The sequence below is a fragment of the Pundamilia nyererei genome, unplaced genomic scaffold (assembly GCF_000239375.1).
Source record: "Pundamilia nyererei isolate P.nyererei 1_Seehausen unplaced genomic scaffold, PunNye1.0 scaffold00131, whole genome shotgun sequence".
Classification (NCBI taxonomy): domain Eukaryota; kingdom Metazoa; phylum Chordata; class Actinopteri; order Cichliformes; family Cichlidae; genus Pundamilia; species Pundamilia nyererei.
This window is the reverse complement of record NW_005187532.1, coordinates 795,107-822,040: the sequence shown is the minus strand read 5'-3', so window position 1 is coordinate 822,040 and position 26,934 is coordinate 795,107. Positions and strand designations below refer to the sequence as shown.

The following is a 26,934-nucleotide window of genomic DNA, read 5'->3' as shown; positions in this document are numbered from 1 at the left end:
GATTTTCTCCAAGGACAGACAAACACAGTAAGGTCAGGTCCACACACACACACACACACACACACACACACACACACACACACACACACACACACATGCTGAGCAGGATTTCTACTCCACACTCTTCTCAGGAGACTCTCTGATGCATTTTACTGTTATGAAACCGCTTTGATGTTTCTAATCTACACAAAGTTACGCTCTCCGGGGCCTTTTCAAAGGAAACAGTGATACGAATGGTAATTAGTGCACACGTGTGTGTATTTGCCAGCTTTTGATTTCTACCTTTTTTGTTCATCTAAAGGACGGTTGGTGGGTGGCGGATAATTAGCGCTGCTGCAGGGACTCCGCAGAGCCGCGCTTCATATTCAACCTTCACTGGATTACGAACATTCGGAAAATCCTGTTTTCTGCCGTGTGAAGTCGTCTTAGCTGACACTGATGGCTTCACCACAGAATACGTTACGTAGCTGATTTAAATAAATAATGGAGGCCGTCAGAGAAAGAGCTGAAGGTCCCACCGTGACCTCTGGTCCAAAGCGAGAAGTCTCAACCGCTCAACAACTGCTAACGTCAAACTTTCTCCAATTTAACATTTTTGCTGAACTTTTCGTCCATTTTTTCCTAATGTTTCTGATCGAGTTCACCAAATGAAGCCAGACATGCAAAATAATAACAGCACGAGCAGTTTTTATTCTCAGGGCATCAAACATGAGTTTCATAAATGCTCAGTGTGTCCTTTAGCAATGGCGCCATAACACACCAGATTTATAACACTGAGATGACTCAGTATTGCCATAACACTTCCAAACTGTCACATATGGATGCTCGGATCTCTTGGTGTCACATTTAAATGCAAATGGATTTCCAAATGTTACTGTTGCAACGGAGCATCATGTAACCCAAACCTTTCCAAAAATCCAGCCGAGCAGTTTTTACAGCCAGCGAGAGTAAAGAGGGGAACGCAACTGATCGCTGATTGGAAAACCAAGTTCCTACATGGGACAGTGATGGGCATGGTGACACTAAGGAGACCGAGCAGGGACGGTAACTGAAGCGACAGAGACGACAGAGGGATTCCACAGATGTGAGTTATGCCTAAAACCTCCAGACTGGTAGCAGCACCGAGTGTTTTCTCAGCTGAAAGCGGAGTTTAACAGAATCCAACAGAGCGCTTTGGAGACTGGATCGAACACAGGCACCTGAACATTAATTTAACTCAGACCCAGAATCAGGATTCAGGGATGGATGAATGGGGGACGATTTTGAATATGTCAGTGAGGGCTGTGCGATATGACCAAAATCTCACGTCCCGATATAAAACATCTATCATCCGATAACGATTTAAATCACAAAAATGTAACATTTTCTGTAAATTCTGTGAATCTCGGGCAGCTCGACTTGCATGAAGTGTTTCCAGCTGCGCGTCGTGTAGCTGGAGTTTTAACGATGCATGAAACGACACATTTTTAGACATAAGTTGTAACGGCGCCGTTTTCTTTGAGTATTTATCACACGGTGTGCTGCGGGGAAAAGCCTGTTCTAACGTTTGAGTCTAAGCTTTATTTTTTAGCACCTGGCGGCTCTTTTTTACTTCTCATCTGTAAATACTCTGCATCTTTCAGGTGATTCAGTTGATTTTGAAAAGTCTCAACAGGATCTTGAGCTTTATTGTGAAAGGTTTATGTGGAACATAAACAAGTGGACACGCGATGCTGTCACCGTCGTTGGTGCTAACGACAACGCATAAAAACAGGCGCTTGTGCGTCCGTAGTGTGGTTATATTACATATAAGAGAAAGAGAGAACTTTAACAAATGAATACAGCCACTACAGTGACATCAAAACATGAAAACATATTGCTGTAAACAGTTTATTTTGCGACACCACGAAACAAACGATAGCGTAAACTGAAACGACAGACGTTTGTATATCGTCATCCGATATATGGTTATATCGAACAGCCCTACCGTCAGCGATGCCGGCTTTTGACAGACATGCTGTGCAGCGAGCTAACTTAATCAGCCTGACAGTATTGACTGAGGGGCCATTGAGCAAGAACAGCTCAAGCAGAGAAGGAGCAGCTGGACTTGTCGAACCCAAAGGTGTAAAGGGTAGTCGAGGGCTTAGAGAAGCTCGGAGCCCAATATGGCCGCAGGTGGAGCAGAGGCTTGTTGACAATGAAGTGCAGAGGGTAAATTTGCTGGATACCAACAGAGCACCCTCTGTACTGGATAAGCATCCAGGTTTCGCCTTTGCTCTCGATAAACTGTGCATAAAATGTCAGTAAATGCCAAAGGCAACCTCAAACTCACTGATGGACACATGTCTGCACAGGGATGGATCAGATGATTGGAGAACAACTGCTAGGCTAACGGTGAGATCTTTACATGTACGTCAGTTTAACCCCTTAGCAGTCCAATTAGTCCCCTAAACCATCCAATGTCCCGTGGGCGGTACGTCCGACTGCTAAGGGGTTAATGTTGGAGAGACTTCGTGCACAGCTAGCTGACCCAAGCGAAGCAGGGATAGTGCAGTGGGGAAGTGGGAGATCTGGATGACAGGGTACACTGTGGTGAGGATGTGGAGGCTGGAGGTCCGGGGAGAACAGCCCCCTGAGTGAGAGTCAGAGATCTGAATCAGGTGCTATTTGTAATCTGGGGGGCTAACGGGGGAGGACGAAGAGAACCTCCGCTGTATGGACCGCTTTACCTTTACTAATACTGGAGTCGGTTCCAGCAGACTTCCTGGTTCTTCCACATCAATCAGCGATGCTCTTTGATGGAGCAGCGAGAGCAGGAATGGAGGCTTGTTGAGAAAGTTTAACTAAGAGTACACGGGACCTCGTTCAGCTAGCATGTTTCACAGGTGAGGAGTCAGATGACTTCCTGATCGTGGCTGGAGAGGACAGCAGCGTCGAGCATGTCGCTAGCAGAATCAGACATGGTTTAAAAGGCGAGGGAAGCACAAAAAATGAGGATATCATTGCCCGAAAGAGTCGGAGAGCCAAAATGGCAGAAGAGCGCTGAGATTAAAGGGATGCAGAACAGAATCTGATTGGCTCATAGAGGCAGGAAGGACAATAACTACACTAAAGCAATGATGTCAGCACTGAGTGTGACTGCGTGAGAAATCAGAAGTCATGTAAAGAATAGAGCACGACCTCAAAAACACAACCATTGAAATCAGGTAATAGTGCTCAGAGCGCACAATCTCACTTTCTTCTTCCTGCCTCTGAAATCGACCCGTGCAGCTTCAGCTGCCCACAAATAGAAGCAATGAGCTCATCCTGTCTTTGTGAGGGTTGGTGGTATCAGGAGACTCTGTGGGAGAGATTCTGTTTTTAAGCTTCGTGCTAAAGATCTGTTGCAAAAGGTGAAAAATAGCACGTAGCTTGAAGACGGCGCTTTGCACAGGTAGAACGCAGATGACTTTAATCGTCTGCAGATACAGAAAAGGAAGATGCATGAAACATTCATCAAAGACAAAATAAGCACAAACACAGTGCAGTGAAATGATGTGAATGTCTTTTACTTCCACCTGCTCTGCAGCTGATGCTGGGCTAACACTGCTAGCTGTTCCACATCGTTGCTGACACTGGTAACAGCACGTTTCTATAAGCTCTACATAAACCATGCGCTGCACTGAGGTCCAGTATCAGAAAAAATAAATACAGATTTCTTTGAGCTGCAGATCACCAGTGGAGTGCAGAATAAAACATGGAGCTGGAAGAAAGAATAGCTCCTGTTTTACAGAATTATAAGTCTGATCTGACATTTTCTCGCTGCTTTCAGAAGTCTTCAGTACTCTTACCCTTAATCTAATTCATTTAGTCTAATTTTCGGTGCTTTTGTTGCATTTTGCAGGTCATTTCAACCTTTTGCGAACACAAAAATGTCATCGCTTTCAAAATGGACACATTTAGGCAGCTCGTCGGTCTCGGACTGCAGAATTGAAGCCTTTTGATTTCTGCCTGCATTTCTTTTCATCTTGTTATCACAAATGTGTCCGAGATGAATCATCGAGTGCTCCGCAGCGAGGCTTAGCATTAGCTTTGTTTGCTCTGAGGATATCTTGATGAAGTAAGAGTTTATTTATCACATATAATCTGACAAAAGGCGTTTGTTTGACAAATGTAGATAAAGAGTAACAGAAGCTGGCTAACTGAGGGGATGGGCTCTATACCGGGTCCCATCTGAAATCCAAACATTACATCTGCTTTTCATCATTCTGTTTCATTACAGCTTTTTCCTTTTCAGCCCTTCCATTATCAGCTCCCCTAATTTGGTGTCTCTCTATGGGATGTCCAAGATCTCGGCGGTCATTCATCACTGCCCACGCCTTTAATAGAAAAGAAAAAAACTCCATCTTAGTGGCTTTGAAAAAATAAGAAATAAAAAGGGAGTGAAATATCTATCTTCTCCTATGTATTATTCATAAAAATTAGGAAGCTTCGAGTTTTCAAAGGCACAAATTGTTGTTAACGACTCCAAATTACCTCAGGGATTAGAAATTAGTGCCGTCTGAGGCTCATTTTCGTTCTCCGACATTTCTAATGGATTCATTTCAGAAGGGCCGGTAACAATGTGGTCCCCATTATGGACAAATGGGTGGGTAATTTCTATCCTGCACAAAATAACTGCAAACCTCTTTAGTGTTTCTGTGAGAGAGCAGAGGCAGAGAAGAGCAAACAACAACAAAGACACGACACAGGAAACAGGGAAATGATCAACAGGAATGTATAGATGATTATGAGTCATGCTTGAACACAGCAGCATGTGTGAAAGGACAATGAAACCATATCATGCTGAGGCTGGTGGGCCTGAGTCTGAATCTCGTTTAGAAACAGCTGCTTTATGCTGTTTGAACAATTATAGTAACAAACATGTTTCTGGGTAAACTGTTGATTGAAACAATAATACCAAAAACAGACAAAACCCTCAAAATCACATGACATCATATCAATAGTCCTATGACCAAGCACTTGGTGACGGTGGCAATGAAAAACCTCCGTCAGAATCAGGCTCAGGGAGGGGCGGGGCCATCTGCCCCGAATGGTTGGGGTGAGAGAAGGAAGACGGGATGAAGACATGCAGTGGGAGAGAGACAGAGGTTAATAATAACTAACCATTGAATCCAGAGGGGTGTATAAACACATAGTGACTAAAGAAGAAACACCCAGTGCATCATGGGAATCCCCCGGCAGCCTACGTCTATTGCAGCATAACTAAGGGAGGATTCAGGGTTACCTGGTCCAGCCCTAACTATATGCTTTAGCAAAAAGGAAAGTTTGAATCTTGAAAGTAGAGATAGTGTCTGTCTCCTGAATCCAAGCTGGAAGCTGGTTCCACAGAAGAGTAAAGGCCAGGAGAGAAGCCGGTATAGGAGAAATACACTCTCTGGGTGACAGGATATTTCTAACTTTAGAGATGTTGCACAAATGGAAGAACGCAGTCTTACATATGTGTTTAATATGTGCATTGAAGGACATGTCGTGGTCAAAAATGACTCCAAGGTTCCTCACAGTGTTACTGGAGGCCAAGGTAATGCCATCCAGAGTAAGAATCTGCTTAGATACCATATTTCTAAGCTTTTCAGGGCCGAGTACAATAACCTCAGTTTGATCTGAATTAAGAAGCAGAAAGTTAGCAGCCATCCAGGTCTTTATGTCTTTAAGACATTCCTGCAGTTTAACTCATTGGTGTGTGTTATCTGGCTTCATGGATAGAGCTGGGTGTCATCTGCATAGCAGTGTAAATGTATGCTATGTCTTCTAATGATGCTGCCTAAGGGAAGCATGTATAATGTAAACAGAACTGGACTTACGTGAACAAATCGGAGTCTGAAACAAATTAATGACGAAGCCGCTGGCGTGGCTCATTTATGCACACGGTTTCTTTGAGTGGGGGAGCTGAATGCACTGTGTGCAAACATGCAAGCATGTTTCTTCTGAGTTTCATATGTTTTTATATGTTTTAGAAAGTCTATACAGTGTTGGGGGAAGTCATTGTCGCTGATCAGCTTAATACTAAAACATTTTACTTTGCAACGAGGCAAAACGGTCTTTTTTTAGTAAAAAAGTAGTTTTGATGTTCATCACTTAGAAAGAATTTTCTTTGTTGCCTGATTGTCACAGCTTGAAAGAACGAGTAAAAACAAAAAAAACAAAATTAACTGGGATTAGAAGAAGAGTTAGGGTGGTCACGGATGACCTCTCAGACTCCGAGTTCACTTAGAGTCAAACAAAGCACCTCTGGTTCTCTGTTAGTTCATTAATTAATGGTGTCTGGTGGCGTTGGGGTCATCGGTGGGGGATAACTTTAAAATGATGCAATGCATTCATTTAAACTGAAATGAAACTGCATCAAACAACATAAATGACATCGTTCAGCAGCACTCGTCTGCATGTGACAGTAAGAAACTGAACCAATTAACAGTCATTTAGTCGTAACTGAATAGTCCTTAATGCTCCTCGTTTTGCTCCACGACCCCGTAGAACTCCGGGCAGGGCCGCTGACGGTCCTCACACCCTACTTTGATAACCACTGCAGCTAAATCGGGCCCCTATTAGAAGCTGAAGAGGTTATCTGTCTGCTGTAGTCATCCCAGCTGTCCAGTGTCTGATTAAAAACCGCGACTCGCAGACACTCCCTCCGAGGATTGTGGGTGAGAGCATAATGTCTTCCGACACACGTTCAGTCGCTGCTGCCCATCGAAGGCGACGGAAAGAATACCAGCGTTTTTTTCTCCCCCCGTCTTTCATGGGAGGGCGATTTACTGGCAACAAATTGCTGGGAAGATATCAAAAGTCAATGAGATGAGAAAAGTGAGGACGGATAGATGGGATAACACGCGGGGGAGGTCTGAAGACGGCGAGTGCTGCGGCACAAGTTTGAGGGGAAAGAGGGCAATAACATTTCAATCTCTATCAGTCCTGATCTGGAGGAGGGAGAGGGGAGTTTCATCTGCGGGGAAAATTTGCTTTGAGAAATGGCCCTGGGAGAGAGAGAGGAGAGGCATGGACAGCACAGAAAGATGGAGATGGAGATTGGGATAACACCAACACTGTGGGGGGAAAATGAATTGAGTGCGAGTCGCTCTTATCGCACCTCCAGCCAGGAAAAAAACATCTACCTGCACGTCGGAAACTCCGGAAAACTTTCCTGTGTGTGATCAGCCTCATCTTTATCCCCCCAAACACATTCAGACTGCCTAAAGAAATGAGATGTGAGATAAACAGCGCCGTCCTCTGTCTGCGCTCCCGGCTCGGTTAAATCCTTCCGAATCGGACAGATCAGACAAACAGGGGGGACGCGATTACTGATGAGAGACTGGGGAGGGACGGTCTCACTTTCAGCTTGTAATTAATTTTGTTTGCAAAGCAGATGCCAGCTTCGTTCTGCTCGGACGTAAAACAGGAACCACACGAACCGCCGGCACCAGCAGCCTCGCTGTTAGCAGCCAGTAAGACGGTGATGTGCCGAAAAGGGAATTCTGATGTTTCCATGTGCAAACAGACTGTAGTGAGCAGGATTTATGAAGCACATTTATCCCACAGTATCATCAACCCAGTCTTTTTGGTCCCTGTTTGTAGAACTGTCAGGTTATATTTGTTTCAGTATCTGCTGCCCTCTAAAGTTCTCTTGAAAAACACATTTTTAATGTTTTAATGACACTTTTTGCTTTTTAAAGCATCGGTACAGTCCCGATCAAACGTTTAAGATCACTTGAAGACTGGCACAAAAAAATCCTATTTTGCATGGTTGGATCTTAACAAGGTTCCAGGTGGAGCTTCATCATGCAACAAGAAGAAATGGGAGTGAGTCGAAGCATGTTTTTGAGCATGCAGTTTATTAAAAACACTGAAACAGGCAGTTTTACAGCTTTGGACCATGACCAAGGCCAAATCTGTCTATAAATGTGGATTGATTGTCACTTCCTATCAGGTAGTCACCCTGTCATGACGTTCTGAGGCAAGGCAAAGAAATGTTCCCTTTTTGAACCTGGTCAGGTTGCAGAGTCTCTCGCAGCACTGCTGAGGTGGGACGCAGTAGGACAGTTATTTGGAATATCTTATGGAACAAAAAATTCACCAGCACTGAGCCGGAGGATCCATCTGGCTTTCCATCAAGACACTGGACGATCTCGACCCAAAGCAAGGCCGTTACTGGTGCCGACTGCAGCCCCATAACCATCAGATGTCCTCTGAGACTGAAGGGCTTCAAAAGGCCTCGTCTCTTTCGGACCATCCTGATCTAAATCCCACTGAGAACCTTTGGGGACGGATGGTAAGGGAAGTTTAAAAAACGGACAAACAGTTCCAGACAGTAGATGTCCTTCGTGCGGCCGTCTTCACCACTTGGAGAAATGTTCCCACTCGTGGAAACGCTTGCATCAAACACACCACAACATCCACACGCTCAACAATAACGCTGGAGCTGCTCATTACTGAGTTCATGTTTGGAACTTTGATTTCTTCTTGTTGCACGTTGAAGCTCGATTTGGAACCTTGTTTAGATCCAACCATGCAAAATATGATTTTTGGCCATTTTTCAAGTGGCTTTAAACTTTTGATCGGGACTGTTTATCACTTTACCAAAATCCACCCACAGAGCTTCAGAAATCCTGACCTATAAAATTTCCAAACTTTCTGGAAGGCAGGAAAGCTCCACTAACACTTTACTTTCCCTCCATGTCGGCTCTCAGCTGGGGGGGTTAGGAGATGTGTTTGGTGTGATGTTGCTTCTCCTGAAAATCTCAATCTGAATCCGTTTTAAACGCGAACGACTAAACTCTGACATTTTTTTATGCTTCAGTCACAGCAGGGGAAACAGACGGCAATAGCAATGAGTCAGTCTGTTGACTGAATGGGGTCAAGTTGGCAATTACACACAATTTGTTTGCTGTTAACTTGAATAAATCAGCAGCAATAATAAATCTGTTGCTTTCTACATAAACAGAAATTTAAAATAACACTCAGAAACTAAATACTAAAGTATGTAAAAGCTGATGTATTAGCTGCAGGACGAGGATTTATCTACAAAATGACATGAAAGAGGTTGCTGTCTTATTTCTACTGGAGTGTGTCTGAGCCTGGAGCTGTGGGGGACATTTTTCTTTTTAGGCAATTTTCACTAAAACAGCTCGAGTCCAATTTTTAGGTTTTCCCACAGATTTATATTGGTACGTCACAGGAGCATGAGCCACTTTACATCATCTAAAATTTCAGGCACAACCAACCACTTCTCGTGAACACCTGGAAGTTGCTGTTGTGGTTTAAAGGGACAGTTAATTGTCTCCTAATGTTGTTTAATGCATGTGATTAGACACCGGCCACATATGACAGCTGAGGTAAACAGCTTCCACTCACTGCAGACACACAGCTGATGGAGTTGTTGGTCTGACAGCAGCTATCGTAGCGAAGACTCATTCATTCTGCTGACATCTAGTGGTGAGACTTTACATGCTGTACCTTTAATTATTGTCTAGAACAGGGGTGGGCAATTCCAGGCCCCGAGTGCCGGTGTCCCTGCAGGGTTTAGATGTGTCCTTGAACCATCACAGCTGATTTAAATGGCTAAATTAGCTCCTCAACATGTCCCGAAGTTCTCCAGAGGCCTGGTAATGAACTAATCATGTGATTCAGGTGTGTTGATCCAGGGTGAGATCTAAAACCTGCAGGACACCGGCCCTCGGGGCCTGGAATTGCCACCCCTGGTCTAGGAACAGGCATCACAGCGAGACAAACTTCAGGCTATACATTTTTGTTTCCAAGCTGCATGAAGCCTGGAGTCATTTCTGTACTGTTTGATTAAAGGAAGTAAAATAGCTCCCAGAGACTCTGCAGTTGTAACTAATCAAGACTTCAGGCAGACGGTAGAGAGACGTGCGGCAGTGACATGCAGCATGAAACAACTGTTTCCTCTGAAGATTGAAGAACGTAAACTAAACTAAACCGTGGCTCATGAAAGAGCAGGATGTGGACACTTACAGAGTATTACTGTAGGAACAGCACACACGCGGGAGGCCAACATAAACATACAGGCTGTACATTTACACAGTGTCTACATGTCCATTTTACATATAGTGCGCACAATATCCATCAGCACATGAAGGTATGAAGGTGCACAATAGATCGCACATGTATTAATATTAATATGTCACAGAGAGGGTTACAAGATAGATTTCTCTTCCTGTTTGGGGGGTACTGATACATAATGGTGTGTGTGTGTGTGTGTGTGTGTGTGTGTGTGTGTGTGTGTGTGTGTGTGTGTGTGTGTGTGAGAGAGAGAAGCTCTGTGCTTGTTTTCTCCTAATGGCCATTATGCAACACAGGGGGACTCATAACTCAGAAGGAGAAGCCGGGAGATTAGATCTTCATTACTGCAGCAGCAACTGCTCTCACAGAGTGTGTGTGTGTGCGTGTGTGTGTGTGTGTGTGTGTGTGTGTGTGTGTGTGTGTCTGCAAGCTGCTAAATCATCTAAATTGCTATGCGTGCTTGTAAAACTGGGGATAAAGTAGAGTGTTCATACGTGTGCATGTTTCCTGCGTTTTGCTGCTTTTTTTCATTCACATTTATTTGATGCAACGAGAGTAAAAAGATGAAAAATGTTTCATGTTTTCAGCACAAATCAAAAGCTGATTCGAAGCGAGACTCCCTGGAGCGAGTTCCCACTCAGTCAGAGATCTTTCACTTAAAGTGAAAATGGGAAAAATCACCTCCCTCCACCTGTCGACTTATTTTCAGGAGGAATTAAATATTAAAAGCACAGATTTGTCTTTAATAGATCAGAAGTGTGTGACTGTTTGTGTTACAGAACACGATGGATTCGAGCCCCACGTTCATTCTCATTTTTCATCATCATCATCGTCTCCAGTCGTCTCCTTCGTCCAATCATCAGGCAGCTTTAACCCTGGTTTTCCCTCCTTTATTTTCATGTCCTTTCTCTCTTTCCTTTCCTTTGTCCTGTCCTCATTCCTCCTGCTTCCTTCCTCCCCTCTCTTCCTTTTTCCATTCCTTTAATCTTTCCTTTCCTTGATTAATTTCTCTTATTTTTATTTTCTTTCATTTCCTCCTTCATTTCTTTTTATTACCTTTTCTTTATTTTCCCCCTTTTTTACTTTCCTTTTCCTATTTCCTCATTCTTTCTTTCCTTGTTTGTTCCCTTTTCTTTCTTGCTTCCTTTCTTCCTCTCCTTATTGCCTTTAGCTGTCTTTCCTGTCTTCCTTTCTTTTTCTCTTTGTTGTCCCTTTGTGCCTTTTACTCCTTGTTTTTTAATCTATTTATTTTGGTTCCTTTTTTCTGTCCTTTCTATTTTATTCTCGTCCCCAGTCTTTCCTTCCTTTTTGCATTTCCTTTTCCTTTTCATTTATTTTTCCCTTTCTATGCCTCAAACTCTATTATTTTTTTCCTTTTTCTTTCTCTCCTTCCTTCCTTGTTTCCTTTGCCCTCCCTCCCTTTTCTTTAATTCTTCTTTCCTTTCAGAGTTTTTCCCTTCCTTGTTTCCTTGTCTTCTAGTCCTTTCAGTGTTACATACTAAAGTTGGACCTCTTCTTAAAGGCAGATGTCCTGGTGCATTTCTACATTGCTGTGTTACCGCCTACAGTCACACATAAGTTACTACGTAACACTGTGCATAACCACACACTGCGTACTGCTCTACCACTGTGTGCATTGTGCAGATGAGGGATGACTTCAGTTATTCAGGGAGCTAATCAGGCTTTCACGATGAAACCCCGGCAGCGCGCTGCTGCGGAGGTCAGGGTGACGCAGTGATGTCACGCGTGTGGTTTCATTATACCTGCTGCTCCTCGGTGCTGATTAATCGACTGTAAGACAGCAGCAACCTGTATTTACAGGTTTGGAATTAAAACCTCATCCATCCTGTTAAATACTAAGTGGTTTGATGTGGAGGAGTGCTCGCTGTTGTGAACGGGGCCGCCGTTAATCGAGGTTACCGTAACATGGTTAACAACTTTTTCACTGATTGGAAAAATTAATGAAGCGAGCGGCGTTCGCACGCGCTCGCTGTCGTGTGAACGATGGCTGCCTTCTTTCACAAAGCACGGCGCAGCGCTGCACAGCCGACTGTGAAACCGTGAAACTTAAATATGCGACCGCGCTGCCGTCGACGAACCGTTTTCACTCTTTCTCAAAGCGACTGTCGAGCGGAGGGTCGACAGGAAGTTCCATCAGACATAAAAACACTGCACGCGGTGTTAACATCCAGTGTTCAGCATCACGCTGCTCTATAAGCCAAATAAACGGTTCAGGAGCCTGTCCAGATGTGTAAGCTGTCAGATCCACTGATGCTGATGCTAAACAAGGCGTCCCTGGACTATGTGTATGACTTCTCTGCATCATGCAGCCTGGTGCAGAGTTCCTGCGCTCGTGGACTGATTCCATCACACAATCAGCTGAAGGCTTCAACATCCTGGACATGCAGCTCTGATTATCAGTCTTTTCTCTTCTGATGACATCATCAACTATGTTGAGGGAAATTATTTTGAAATCTTTCCATAGTCAGTTTGTAGTTTTGGTTTTAATCTTTACTTTTGTTAAACTCTGCCTCTCCGATGCTCTTTCTTACCCACTCGTGTTGCTGACCTGCTGCCAGTCAGAAAGTTTCCCTCCAGCTGTTTCTTCTTAGCACCGCCTACTTTTTCCATCCTGTTTTATAGAGACGTGTTGCTGCAATCAAATTCAAAGTCAGCCATGTCTCTCTTAAAGCATGTGTCCAGGTTACACATCGGATATTTTTTGCGCTCTGTTTTTAACATTTTACCCAGAACCGGGTTGTGTAACACTACTTGGTATATATATCCAGCATATCCAGGCTCTGGCAGTACAGACGTGAAGTCCTGACAGAAGAGCTAAAACAGGAAAAAGTCAACAGGAAATAAAAAACCTGCCGTCTGCCGCCGTAACAAGAAAAGGAAAAAGTGCAGCACAAACATGAAAACTGTGCAGGAAATGAGCGAGCAGATTACTTTTCTGGCATTTACTCAGCCGTCCGTAGCCTTCGTGGACACAGACGAGGGAAACACTTCAGAAACAGCGAAGGTTAGAAAAGAAAATCTCTGATGATGTTTGGAAGCTTTATAATGTGTAAAAATGTGATTTATAATAACAAGTAAAGACAAACTCAGATCAGGACGGACTGACTGATGCACCACAGAGCAGGTAAATTACGTTTTTCTTCAATAAACACATTTTGATCGTTCTGCAGCGTCCTACACGACGGACCAGGGAGGAGTCACTCCGCTGTTCGACTCGATCGTCTGAGGCAAAGACTCCACGTCAGCCAGTGGACAGTTTGGAAAATATGAAGGCCATCAGATTTGGACTGAACTGAGTTTTCACGAGTTTCACAGCTTTTCGTTTCGCCGTGTTCGTTCATGCTACACTCGTCACTTTAAGTAACAAGTTACTAACTGATGCAGTTAAACACAAAGTTTCCTGCAAACAAGCCTTTCATTTACAGTTCAAGTCTAGTTTCATTGCACGTGTACAATAAATACGAATAAAGGGCTGTTCTATTCTAATTTACTTTTTCCTGCAGATGAAATTATGCTCTTCTTTTTCTTGTTCTGAGATATTCCCAGTATCAAACATGTAATTAAACCTCTTTAGAAAACGCTCTGGTTGCCATGGCAAAATGTGTGTTTAACCAGGTGGCAAGTAGTTGCAGACTGCTGCTGGATGAAATCGGTGACAAAGAGCGGTCGCCGCGGTCGCCTGTAGTTTACCTCGAAGACGCCAGCGAGACTGAAAAGACGGATCAAGCTATAAACCAGAAACAGTTCGCCTTCAAAGTAAAAGTTCTGCCTTGGCATTGTAACCAACAGGGTTCAAAGGCTTCCACTTTTACTTTGGAGGCGAACTCTTTCTGTTTCCAGTCTGCAAGTTTGATGTTTTACATTCAAATATGGCAGCAACACTCAGTGATTGGCTGGCTCGGGCTGCTTCATCTTTCTGAGCTCCACCTCTGCGCGGCTTGTTTCAGCACACAGCATAATGACAGCTGCTGAGACGGCCTCACAAAATCATAAAGTTGCTGTGGATATTCATATTTTCTTAATTCATTGGTGCAGATGTGTGCTCTAATGACAAATATCACATTCTGATAAATGTGAAACGCTTTAAAGCAACGAGCGCTCCATCATTAAACTACGCAGTCGTGCGTTTCAGGCAAAGAGACATATGTTGGACGGGTGTTGATTGGCTCTTTGAGGAAGGGGCGGGACCACAGATTTCTATCAAACAGACTTTGAATGATTCTTCTTTGTAATGTCTCCGACTCCTTTAACTTCCTGCTTTGGTTTTCCTTAAATTACAAAAGTGGATTTTAAAGGGCAACGCTCCAGTTTTACTCTAAATATAATTTCAACCAAATACATCAGACGGCAGCTGGTTTATGTTTGACTGTCAGTTTTAATTTTTCACTTTTTTAGACCCTTTTCTGCAGATGACAGGTGCCTCTGTAGAGGAGCTACGAATCAGGCCGATGAGTCAGCGCAGTCGCTAAATCCAAACGCACGTTTTCTCTTTAAACTGCTCTTTCTCTGCTTTCCATCCTATAAAGAGCTGATTGTGTTTTTCCTGCCAGCTCAGCAGCAGCAGATGAAGCCAGCTGACATTCATATCTGTGTCATTACAGAGAGCGCCGCTATCAGACGCCGGTCGTGTAGCGGCAACATTAACAGCAGGCCGGAGGACACCCTGCAGCACTGTATGTGACTCTGAAAATAACCCAGAGTGGGCTGTAATGAGCTGTAGCGCCTTTAATGTGAGTCACTGATACATGTGCCTGTTATGGGCTTTTTGCACTTTTGCTACTATAATAAACCTTTTGTTACCAACAAAGCGACTCTTATGCCGTCTCCTGCACAAACATGTCGCTACAAAACCTGAACAGATTTCCTTCCCGGAGGCTTATGTAGCGATCAGGCGTAGATTACCCTGAAGGTGTGCTGTGGTATCACCAACATGTTAGCAGTATGTCCTTTAAGTCCTCTAAGCTGCGAGGCGGGCGTCCGTGGATCGGACTCGTTCGAGCTACAGCAGCTCGCCTTCGATCTCTACGTGCATCAGTGAGCCTGCAGACCAGAAACAACTAGAAGAGCTGCAGTCCTGGAGACGCTCTGACCCAGTCGTGCCTGTCTGATGGGTGTAATAACTAGCGACCAGCTGTATGTGGAGTTTGCATGTTACCCCCTAATCTTGCGCATCGTCAGCAACACTGAAAAACACGCCGTCATGACTCAGGAGCAAAGACTGTATATAAAGGCGGACATCGCCACGATGCAACACTCGTGACAGTCGCACTGATTCCTGTTCGTTGGGTTAAAATTCCTTCATTGCTCAAAGATCAACGCGCGTCAGGTTAACGCTCCACCTGAAGAGTCTCACCAATGAAAACAGAATAAATGACAATTAAATGAAAGGAATAAACAGAGTTCATTTAAGGTCGTACAGCCGTTAGTTGCTCTTCTAGGAGTAAAGAAAACACCAGTGGTTAGTTTTCACCATCCTGGATAAAGCGAAGCAGCGCCTCAGTTTCCAAACCTGACGGATCCAGGTGTGTTTTCCTTCCATCACATCAGCAGTTGTTTCCTCTTCTCCAACTTCAAACTTCAGCACAGAAGCTGCACGTCCAGCCCCAGCAGGGCCCAGGTGCCAAAGCTCAGTCTGAGCATTTAATGTTGTAGGAATCCCCACGTTTAATGAAGCAGAGCCTTCGTGAGGATATGAAAGACGCAGGCTGGGAGGGGTGGGCACCAACCGCAGCGCTCCGCTACGGCCAACACAACGGCCGATGACGCTGAACTCCACCGACAGCAACAACGGCAGCTAACGGCGCTCCTCTGTGCGCCACAGGCTAACGCCGCTCTGAACAAACACGCCGCAGCGACACCGTCGGACGGGTTTGTGGTGTGGATGTTTGTCTGAAGCCATTTCCACAAGTTTAACCCCAGAAACGTGTGTGTGCATGTTTAGACATGTTTGTGAGGACAGGGGTACAGCAGGGTGATGGTTAGGTTTAGGTTCAGCTTTCATTTTGATGGGTTAGGGTCGGGGCACCTAGTGAGACCATTATGTCAGTGAGACGTCCTCACTGAGTCATGGAAACCAGTGTGTGTGTGTCAGACAGGGTGGATTATCTGGTTCCACTTCCCCAAAAACACACGTGACACAAACACATGAAGAACTGTGTTTTGCTCTTTACTGAACACAGCGACGTGCTGGAGAATCATCAAAAATAGAATATTTTAGCTTTATTTGTTCCTCCCCCAGGAGGAAAACGTCTTCCGAGATCCGACACACACTCGGGCGACGTCGACTGCTCATCTGTTAAAGTGTGAACTCACCCTCTTGATGTCCTTGCCGAAGGTCTCGCTGAAGCTCGAGCCGAGGATCTCAAACTGGACGTGGGAGTTGGAGCCGTTGTCCTTAAAGTCCATCGTACCCGTCAGACCTGTGATATTTCCCTGAAGAGGAGGGTGGCAGACAGAGAGGAGAGAGACGGGGGTTTAGAAGTCGCGCAGGATGATCTGTGCTCGCCGTCTGACACAATCAGGCTTTCCCCAGAACCTTCAGATGCCCCACTTTCTTCTTTTATTACTTTGTGACGATCTTTGACTCGAGCTGCTACCTTCTTTACCTGCTACCTGATTATATTTGGTTATTTCAGGAACAGTTTGTAATCCGTGTTCAAACGAGACACGAGCTGAGAATGACAACTTCCTGTGCTATTGATGGATTTATGCTCCAGAAATCTGTCAATTTACCTGAACAACGACAGGCAGCAGCCGTGCTTTTATACACCAATGGCAACCAGTTGAGTCGTCTATATCAAAGACGTGTTTCAGATGAGTGGCCCCTGATTTCTCAGTCAGAGACTAACAGTCATAGCATCAACATAGGGACTCATAATTGTTGGCAAAGTCTTGGAGGGCGTTTGTGGACACTGGGAATGTGCAAAGAAGTGGAAAAACTTGAGGGACAAATATGTTTCCCCCCTGAAAACACTGACGAGGAACCAGGACAAAGCCCCAGAACTTTATGTGTTTCTCTCACTAAACAGGATGTAGAACATGCGGTCGTTTCCACCAGCACGAGCATAAATCCCACCGACCACCACAGCTATGCTGCTGTGTTGTAGGAGCTCCAAAGACCTCCGTCAGGAGTCTGAATCCGGCCTCAGGCCTCTTTTGTACTGGGAGCCTCGCAGCAGCGTGTATCAGCACCCATGCCAGGGGATAAATGCAGCAATACTACGGCCGTCTCAGATCACTGACAAACCTTATTTTTATTCTTCTGCGCTGCATAGCACACGTCTATGTTAAATATGAACACAAATCCTAAAAGCCCCTCCTGACTGAAATAATGAAAAACACGAGTCATCCACAAGACGACTCTTTCAAATGAGGATAACGTGTATGAGACGGGAGCATGATCCTGACCCCCGTCCCAGCAATCAGGCAGATGTTAACAGGTTAAAGGGGCAAGAAGAAAGGACCAGGTGACCTCTGAAACACCTGCTGCTACCCTTCCTGCATCTTTAACACCGACACCGAAAATGTGAGGAACGCAGAAATCCCAGGGTGCAGTGGGAGCCAATAAATATAGACCTAAATATTTGATGACCATCTTTATCAGGTCTGGCTGCTCTGCAGAACGATGAGGCGCCATACAGAACATCATCAGAGTCTGACTGAATGAGTTCAGCCCGTGACTGCTGTGCCGCTGCCACGAAAGGCCACGGATGAAATGTCACTTCATGACTTCCATCAGTTCGTGTTGGATGTAAAGCATGACTGAAGACGGTCATCACAGCAGGCCGGCCAACTAAATGTTCCTCTGTCAGCAGCAAAGGTCGCGTTCGTCGTCACCTGGAGGAAATTAATGTTTGAAAATGTTTGGCTCTTTCAAAAATGTGTCCGAGTAAACGCATTCAACACATACCTGCCAGAGGAGGGAGGGACGCCGCTTTTCACGTCTTCGGATACGCGCGACATAAAAAGTTCTCGGCTTCTGCCATTTTTCACTTAGCGAATGTCGTCCTGTCTTTAAGTTATCGTCTATTTCATCAGCAAAGTAGCCCAGACTCGTCAGGGGGTAATGACCAACTCTGAGGTGAGACGCAGCAAAAGTGCGTCCATAACAATCAAACTGACAAACGACCGCCTGGAGCACGAAACAGGAGGCAGGACAGTTGGTCGTGTGAGGAGTCACAGCCTCATCAGCTCGGAGGTGAGGCTCCTCCCCCTCATCAGACGAGCTGCTGTTTTCGGCAGCTTTTTGGTATGAAATGAGAATTTTAAGCGGCCGCGTGCTCTGTCTGGCTCGTCCGCATACAAAGATGACTGCAGGAGTAATAATCCTTTGGTGGAACTCTGGATATTTCTGTCAATATCATTCAAAAACATGATGCTTTATGACTTTTCTACAGGAATCTGTAGGAAAGGAGCGCTAATGAGCTCAGCGGTGGTTACTCGTGTCAGAAAAGCAGACTCGTGTTTTAATAAAACACAACCGCGCGTGCTGGAGGGACTCATCAGCCCAGCCAAAGAGCATCTCTCTCCAATTAGACTGTGAGGACTGACTCCAGGTTGCTGCGCGCAATTTCACTGCATCTTTGATGTGCGATTGATTTTCTGTTGACAAAGCAGCTGTTTGTTCTTTTATTTTGAAAATTGTACAAATCAAATGCTCGCCTCGACTTTCTTTAAATAAATAACAGTTCTGAGAAAACTTTACTATTTTGAACCAAACTGAATGAGAGGCTGTGCAGATAAAACTTCTTATTTGCACAGTTTTTGTAATGAAAGAAAAAGGCGAGTACTCGATTCAGGGTTAAATTCTTCCATCGTAAGTTTGATATCAGGCTTAAACCAGCGGGCATGTTTTGGTCTGCTCTACTCTGGATGTGTTTTACCTTCTGGATGGTCTCCAGCATGGACCAGCCTCCGTTCCAGGGCTTGGTGGACTTCTTGATGCAGTTCAGGCTGGCCATGCTGTGCCACTTCCTGTCCTCCAGCTTCCTGTAGAAGGCGTTGGCAAGCATCAGCACGCTGTCGTACAGGTACAGGTTGGACACCTGAAGGCGAGACACGGGCAGGGTGAATACACGTGATCGCTTTTTCTTTCGATCAGTTTTTCACTGACTGTTACGTAACATCTGTCGAACGTGACGCGTGAAACAAACGTAACGTCACATCTGGAGGGCGATGATAATATTTACTGTATGTGTGACAAAGATCTACGTTTACAGGATTTTCACTCGCGGCTGAACACGTGGACGGGAGATGTGACGTGATTGGTGGAAGGAAGAGGACATTTATGAACATCTGCAACAAATATCCACAGCAAGCACAGACACTGAGCACGTGTGACACAGCTGGATGCTGACACACACACGCACGCGCACGCACGCGCGCACGCACGCACACACACACACACACACACACACACACACACACACAGGACAATCTGCAGCTCCTACATGTCTTCACTCTACTCTCTTATTCTACTTTTATTCTACTCTGTAATGTAAAATTATCATTATTTTAACTTTCGTTTCAGCTGCATGCTTTGTTCTGTCGGTCCGGTGAACGATCACGTGAAGATTTCATTCCTCTGTGATGGGAAACAACATCAACATTTCTGGATCAGACAATTAATAAAGTCGTTGTTACATCTTATGGCTTCTGTCTCTTGCATGTGGTTAGTGGTACATTTCACAAGCACCCTCACATCATCTGTGACAGCTGACCTCTGTTACATGAAGCCTGCAGCACGTGTCCATGTGTCACTGACGCACACATCAGTGTACAGCACACACCTGCGGCGACCTGCTGTGAGGCTCCTGCTTGTTTGTTGGCTTTCTTCCCCAACATGTAGCACCTACGTTCAGCTGTGCTTTCCTCAGTCGCTCTCTGATCCTCAGAGTTGCTCCTGTTGCACTTTATTCACGTCTGCACGAGTAGTTTGTGCCCAGAGGTCACAGAAAGCGGGCATGGACGTCCACCTGGAGCCTGATGATGAGCTGTATGTCGCTCAGATCTTTCCTTGGTTTGCTCCTCTGCCTGCTGTGTGCTGAGCCCAGTTTACCCAGTAAAAGCCCTGTGAGTGCTTATTAAGGCTCAACTCCCGCTTATATTCACTGCATTGACCTGAGCCTGACTGAAATATAGATTAAGATGCTCTCACCCTGGTTGCATTGTACAGGTGTAACCCAAATGTCTCCTAATCGTCACTTTATCCTGATGGCATTCTTTGAAAACATACTCATCCTTCCTGTGCAGCACCAAAGAACATTTAACCCTCTCTTACACAAATTACTGAGACACCTCCCTCTGAGTGAACGCACAGCGAAGCCGGCAGAAGTCAAGAAGAAGAAAGTCACAGCTGAGGAGGGAATGAAGCGGAGCATGGGATGGAGACGAGACTGCTTATTAAGTTTAAAATGAGAGAAAATCAGCCTGAAAGGATGGAGAGGAAGAAGAAAAGGAAACAGGAGAGGAAACAGGAGAGGAAACAGGAGAGGAAACAGGAGAGGAAACAGGAGAGGAAACAGGAGAGGAAACAGGAGAGGAAACAGGAGAGGAAACAGGTGAGGAAACAGGAGAGGACAAGGACACAGTGAAGAAAATACGACGGCGCACGCAAATGTACAGAAACAGGAAGATAATCTATAGAATAAAAGGAAAAATTTATAATAACGCCGCCGCCGTGATGTTGGACGTTTGGTGAAAACTACAATCATCTCCACAAATGTCAAAATCAGGCAGAGAAAGACAGCATTTGTCCTGAATTACAGTAATTGTTCTGTTTGCTGTCTGTAAATGTCAGCGGTGCTTCTTCACACCTGGGAACAATAGTCAGTTACTGTGTGTGTGTGTTCGAGCTAGCACAGAGGTTATTGTGCGCCCTCTGCATGTCAGCGAGATAAACTTGAATTTGATGGCTTATTTTTCACGAGGCAAACTGGCGTGTAAACTGAGAGGCGGGGAAGCGGCTCGGCTTTCGTACACGATTCATACGTGAGAAAAAACGACAGCTCCATGAGGCTTTTAACTGCGAGTAGTTTGAACGTGAGCAGCGGCCTTTGTGAGCCGTGTCCTGGTGAACTTTTACTGTGATCTGACGTCCATAAACCAGAAAGCCCAGAGTTTGTCGCGTGTCTGCGTCCCCTTGTTGTCCACAAGCTGTCCTTTGGCATCAATCAATCAATCAATCAATCAATCTTTATTTATAAAGCACTTTTCATACAGAGAAAATGTAGCACAAAGTGCTTTACATAGTTAAAAGCAGCCCACCCCACCCTCCAACTCACTCCCCACACTCTCAATACACATATATCCCCACATCACTGGTGCTGTGGATGTGGCGGTAGCGGCCACTGAGATGTAACGGACACGTTTAACAGGCACACGTGGTCCTCAGGGGGAGGTTGGAGGGCCAAATGCTGCCTTCTGATCATAAGTTTTTCCTTTGCTTGTTACTTCCAGTTCTAATCACTGGTTAGGTTTATGTACCAAAGACAAAATAAATGTAAACTTCATTTATCTCAAGGATGGGAAACTCTCCGGGAACGGCTTGTTTGGGGTCAGGCGCTGAGGCTACGTTCGCACGTACACGGGTATTTTTGAAAACTGAGATTTTCCATTTTCATTTTTTAAAAGAAGTTTCGAAAAAATATCTCCGTCCACATGTAAACGCCAAAATCCAACGCTGTCAAGGACATGCCAAATCCTAACCGTGTAGAAGTCCAATCAGAAGTCCAGACGCCTGGGAGGGAACGCGCAAACAGGTACAAGTTTTTGTTGTTCTGCAAAGGCAGCGAATTTTGTGGAGCTTCTCAAGTGTCTTCATCATTTCAGACGTTAAGAACTAAAGACAGTATTTTAGTGGCTCTGTTGGCCTGAACACTTTACGTTAGTCTGAGTAATAATCATAACTCAGACTCGCAACTTAGGAACAGACAAAGTACGTACACATACATACATTTAATGTAAATCGCCAGGGTCGGGTTAGACCTCTGAGGGTTATGGAAAGATGATGGTGTGGGTGAGTATATGCCTATTAACAACAGTAACCTTGACGACATGGGAGTGACCGTTGCATCATAACCCATCATGATGCCAAAGGACACCTTAATGCATAAATTAGCCACACCAGAGGTTTGACAGAGCAGGGCTGAGCGACTCCCCGGGGATCACAATAGGCTGGCATGTCCTTGCCTCGAGGTACGTGGAGTACATGAGTCAATCAAAAGATCTCAATATTTAAAGTCCTGCACGTGACTGTAAAGTAAGAACTTTAGTTTCTCAGTAGTAGATATTCTGTGTTTGTCCACAGAGTCGACACTAACTGTGGTTTTCTGCAACAACAATAACAAAACTCGAGGTCGTTTGGGAGAAGGATGATGAAGATGGAGCTAGTGAACAAGGGGAAAAGGAGATGGCCCACGGGAGGTTTGTGGCGAGAGAGGACATGCAGGTGTTTGACCCGACAGAGAAAGAGTCAGAGGACAGGACGTGATGGAAACAGATGGTCTGTGATGTCCTCGTGGTTGTTCTGGGTCATCAGCGAGTCTCTGGTAGTGAACTCTGTCTAAAAGTTTGTGTCCTCATTTAACATTAAGCTGATGTTTGGATGCTGGAAGCTGATCTGACAGCTCTGGCACACTCGGTGCGTGTGCACAGTATTTGAGTGGGCGGCTGAATTTTATGAATGCGCTCATGAATTTATGGATGTGCATCAGTGATTTGTGCAGCAGAAAAAAGTTTCAACACCACAAGTTAAGACAGGCCGTGTGCGTGTATTCGCCCGGGTCGCCATCACAAAACAGGACGTACGACAAGTGGAGAGAAGAGTTTGACGGAGGAGGTCTAGAAGACAGGAAACTGATTTTGCTTCTCATCACATTTCTCTTTTTCACTTAACTGAATAATTTGCACCCATAATTACTCATCCCATCAGATTAATAATTAGTCCCTTTGAATTACTGCTTTATTCCCTCAGACATTTTAATTCATTCTCTGAAGCATTCATTCATTCAGCACTCTCATTATGGAGCCTTTGATGAGCGAAACACATCTATGTGAATCTTCATGTTTGAAACACATTTCTGTGGTATTTTTGCCGTTGTGTGATGAAGGTCTTTGTGTCCTCCGGAGGACAAAAGGCTGAGGACAGATGGAGCCATGTGAAAGGAAAAAACTGGAGACAAATTCCTCAGAATAAATTAAACACTGACCACACAAACTGTTTGAAAACACAAATTCCTAAATTATAATGACTTATCCAAAGTGTTCCTCCACACAGAACCTGGACTCCAGTGGATTTTTCAGTGTTTATTCCCACTATTGTTGTTTTTAAAGTATCCTAACAGGGTAAAGTTCATTACATGTTGCAGAGGTACCACTTTGCATCAGCTCAGGTCTAAGGCTACGCTCCCACTGCAGGCGAAAGCGCATCAAATCAGATTTTTCTGACCCTGTGTGACCATCTATCCGATCATGGTGTGACAGTGTGAACGGCACAAATCCGATATTTTCCAAACCGATCTGGGTCACTCTCGTATGTGGTGCTGAATCCGACACATATCAGATGTTTTAGAAAGCTGCTGTTTGATGGTCATGTCGCATTAAATGACGCCGATTATCAGCGCCGGAGAAGACATCGCGAACGCTTCCTGGCCATCCCGTGAAACTGTTGGGAACAACGTGAACATTTTATTTGTCCTGTATAATCTGCAGATTCTGACAGAAATCTGCAGCTATCCTTTGAAGCAGCGCTCCTCTGAAACTGCAATAAGGATCATTATTAGGTTATTTACATTATTATGTAAATAACAAAATAACTTAAAGCAAAAATTGGGAAACGTAAAGTCCGAAGTCTTTATATTAAGGCCATCAGTCAAACATACTGTTGCTCTGGGTCTAAACAGAGCGCGTTGTGTGACGTCTTCTTTTGCGCATGCGGCCGCTTTGAGTGTTCACACTAGAGCGCCTTTGCTGTCACATTTTATTTGTAGTGTGAACGAGCAGACAAAAAAATTGGAATTGAGCATCAAGACCTGCAGAGTGAACGTAGCCTAAGTCATCATCAGCGACCTAATCCTAACTCAAACCCATTCATGCACACTCATCGTGTGCAGGGATGTCAATTAATTCTGGTGTTTCTTTGAACTGTTCTTTTGCACAGTGGAAGGATGGTACACCATACATCTTTAATAAGTTTAAAAAACACGAGTTGGGTCCCCAATTTATTTGGGATTTTCCTTGATCCACACAGGTATGCATACAGGCTAAAACATACTCAGACACCCAGAAATATTTGGGTAAATGTCCCTTAGCAAGTTGCACCTCAGTCGGATGCTTTCGGTATCCATCACCAAGCTTCTGGCGTAATCCTGCACTCTTCTTGGCAGAATTGAGTTAACTTACTCTGGGTGGTTTCCTGGCAGAGACACATCCAGATAACTTTTACTTACGGTTGTTTGAACCTTGGAATATGCAAACCTTCCAAACTTGTGTAAATGTAAAGTTCTCCTTCTGCAAGCTTCACTGAGTTCCTGAGTCTTGGTCAGTCCAACGAGTGCTGTCAAACAAATCCTTTCTATAGTGCAAAGAGAGACTACCAGCTGCAGCCGGTCCTGATCACTGTGCAAAGGATTTAGGCCTTGGCCTCGTTGGGTTAAAGACATTGCAGAACTTTCAGCATCAGTTATTAAAATATTAAAGCGGGCGTTTGTATGTATATATGTGAGTCTGTGTGGATTAGAGGAAACCCCAAATACACTTGTCCACATTTATAACAGAACTCAGGGAGGCATGACTTTAAAGCTAGCACTACTTTCTGCCATAGCACAACCTTTACTGCACACTGAGCTGAATTCTTGTTACCTCCAGGTTCTGCAGGTGTCCTTCCTGCGGGTCACACAGCAGCGAGGAGATCCGGTGGTTCTGCCTCATGCAGCGGGTGCTGCTGTCCTTCAGCAACGGGAAGATCTGCCGGATCACCGTCATGCGCCCCAGTGCACTGTGGGTAAGCTCCAGGATCTCTGTGTCGCTGATTTCCTGTGGCAATGAGATGGCGGGACAAAGCGAAGGAGACGTTATTGACCTCGCTCGGTCTGTTTGTCTGCATATTAACTGCTGGAGGTTGAGTGTTTGTCTCCCGAGAGGCCGGACGAGGGTTTGGTGAGAGGCAGATGCTGATTGTGGCAGAGTGTTTGTTTCTGAACCCTGCGCCCGATGAACAAAAGTATGTTTATGTCATCTGCCGTGTTAATTAACTGCAGAGAATGTGACGTTTCACGAAGAAAACCAAATGTCAGTGTCAAGCCAAACGGGAAGGACGGTGCACGCCAGCCATTTAAAAGCTTCTTTTGTGCCTAATTGCTCTGACGAGAAGAAAGCCAATTATTTTCTGAGGTGTAATTACAGATAGCCTTGGCCGAACTCTAAAAGCATAATTAAAAATATCTATGAAGAATATTAGCTTTATTATGTTTTATAACACCAAACATAATTACAGTCTACATCTTAAGTAAAAGCGAACGCAGCGAGGACTTGCTGCAGTTTATCTATTAGAAAAGTCCACTTTCTTCTATTTCTGTATGTACGTCGCCTTCATCCAATTAAAAGTGAACCTGTAAACAAAAGTCACGCAGACTTGTTGCTCATTTATTGCACGGATTTGAAAACATGTCATTCTGTCAGGCCAAAGGGTTTAAAGTCAAAACAAGCTGGATTCCAGGTAATTGCAGCGATGGCATTAATTTCAGTTTGCTGGCTGAAGCATAGCTCCTCTCCCTCCTGCTGAACACACAAAGACGTACGCGAGCCTCTGTGCTGTCTCCGTACACGGCGTTTCAAAGGTAGACAAAGCCTGAAAGCTGCTTAAACCTGCTTTCTTTCTAGTGGCCACTAGGGGGCGATTACTCCTGCTCCAAAAAACGTGAGCTGTGTGACCTATGACCTCGGTTTGGTATTCTTGGGCAAAATGAAAATCATGCTGGCATTTACAGCAAACTGGACATGTTTGTGCTCTGGACTGTGGAGATGCTCACAACTGATTAAAACTGTGGAGTTTACCGAAGTACTTTTTATGGCCTAAAGAACAACAAATTTAAAAAGGCAACATTATTACTGAGCTCCTGACACTGCTAATAAAAATCATTATTCCACGAATGTTATTTATTAACGTGCATCCTTCAGTGGAATCAGACTAGTTGAGCCAGGCGTTACAGCCGCCCTCTCTTCGTTCCTGTTTACATCCCAGTCTGGAATAATGTTCCTGAGTAGGTGTGAAGCTTCAGATGATCAGGTTCATTCACTTTGTTTACTTTCATCTCTTTTCTGTACATTTTTGTGCTGGTCTGCAAAAAGCGCTCTCAGTGAAGTCGGCAGGATGATGCTGGACGCGACGATATCGAAATTTCCCCTCAGTCTGTTTGAGCTAAATGTGATGAAAAGTCAGATATTTGGGTCACATCATCAGGAATGATCCGCCTGATGATGACCAAGTGCGGCCCCAACAAACCAACAGTGTGCAAACTGTTGGTTTGTTGGGCAGCTTGTTTGGGGTGTGTGGAGGTGACACAAAAGTGTAGACGAAACGTTTGCGACTCGTAAAGTTCTCATGTTCCGTGCAGAACACATGAAAACTGATTTTACGGTCGGCTCTGTGGCAGATACTGAAGCAGAGACTAAGTGGAAGCTGTACAGATGCTGGTATCTGCAGCAGAGTACGAGCTCGGCTATGATGGAACCAAAAACTTTTAGGCCAAAATGAGCTCCGTTCAGATTTGACTGGTCGGTGACATCAGTGTTCATTTAGAACAGGGGTGGGGGAGTCCAGGCCCCGAGGGCTGGGGTCCTGAGCAATGTTCCCTCTAATTTTTCATGTGTCTGAGCGAG

General features: G+C 44.8%; 1 protein-coding gene across 2 annotated transcripts in view; it reads right to left on the bottom strand.

Annotated features, from left to right (window-relative positions):
* The window catches only part of grid1b (glutamate receptor, ionotropic, delta 1b), a 575,964-nt gene that overhangs the window by 54,081 nt on the left and 494,949 nt on the right, over positions 1 to 26,934 (bottom strand). For both annotated transcript variants that reach the window (XM_005743394.1, XM_005743393.1), the window contains exons 6-8: positions 24,916 to 25,089; positions 18,939 to 19,100; positions 16,369 to 16,488 (exon numbers count right to left, since the gene is read on the bottom strand). In XM_005743394.1, coding sequence (XP_005743451.1) covers positions 16,369 to 16,488; positions 18,939 to 19,100; positions 24,916 to 25,089 — 456 coding nt within the window. The remainder of the gene's footprint in view (positions 1 to 16,368; positions 16,489 to 18,938; positions 19,101 to 24,915; positions 25,090 to 26,934) is intronic.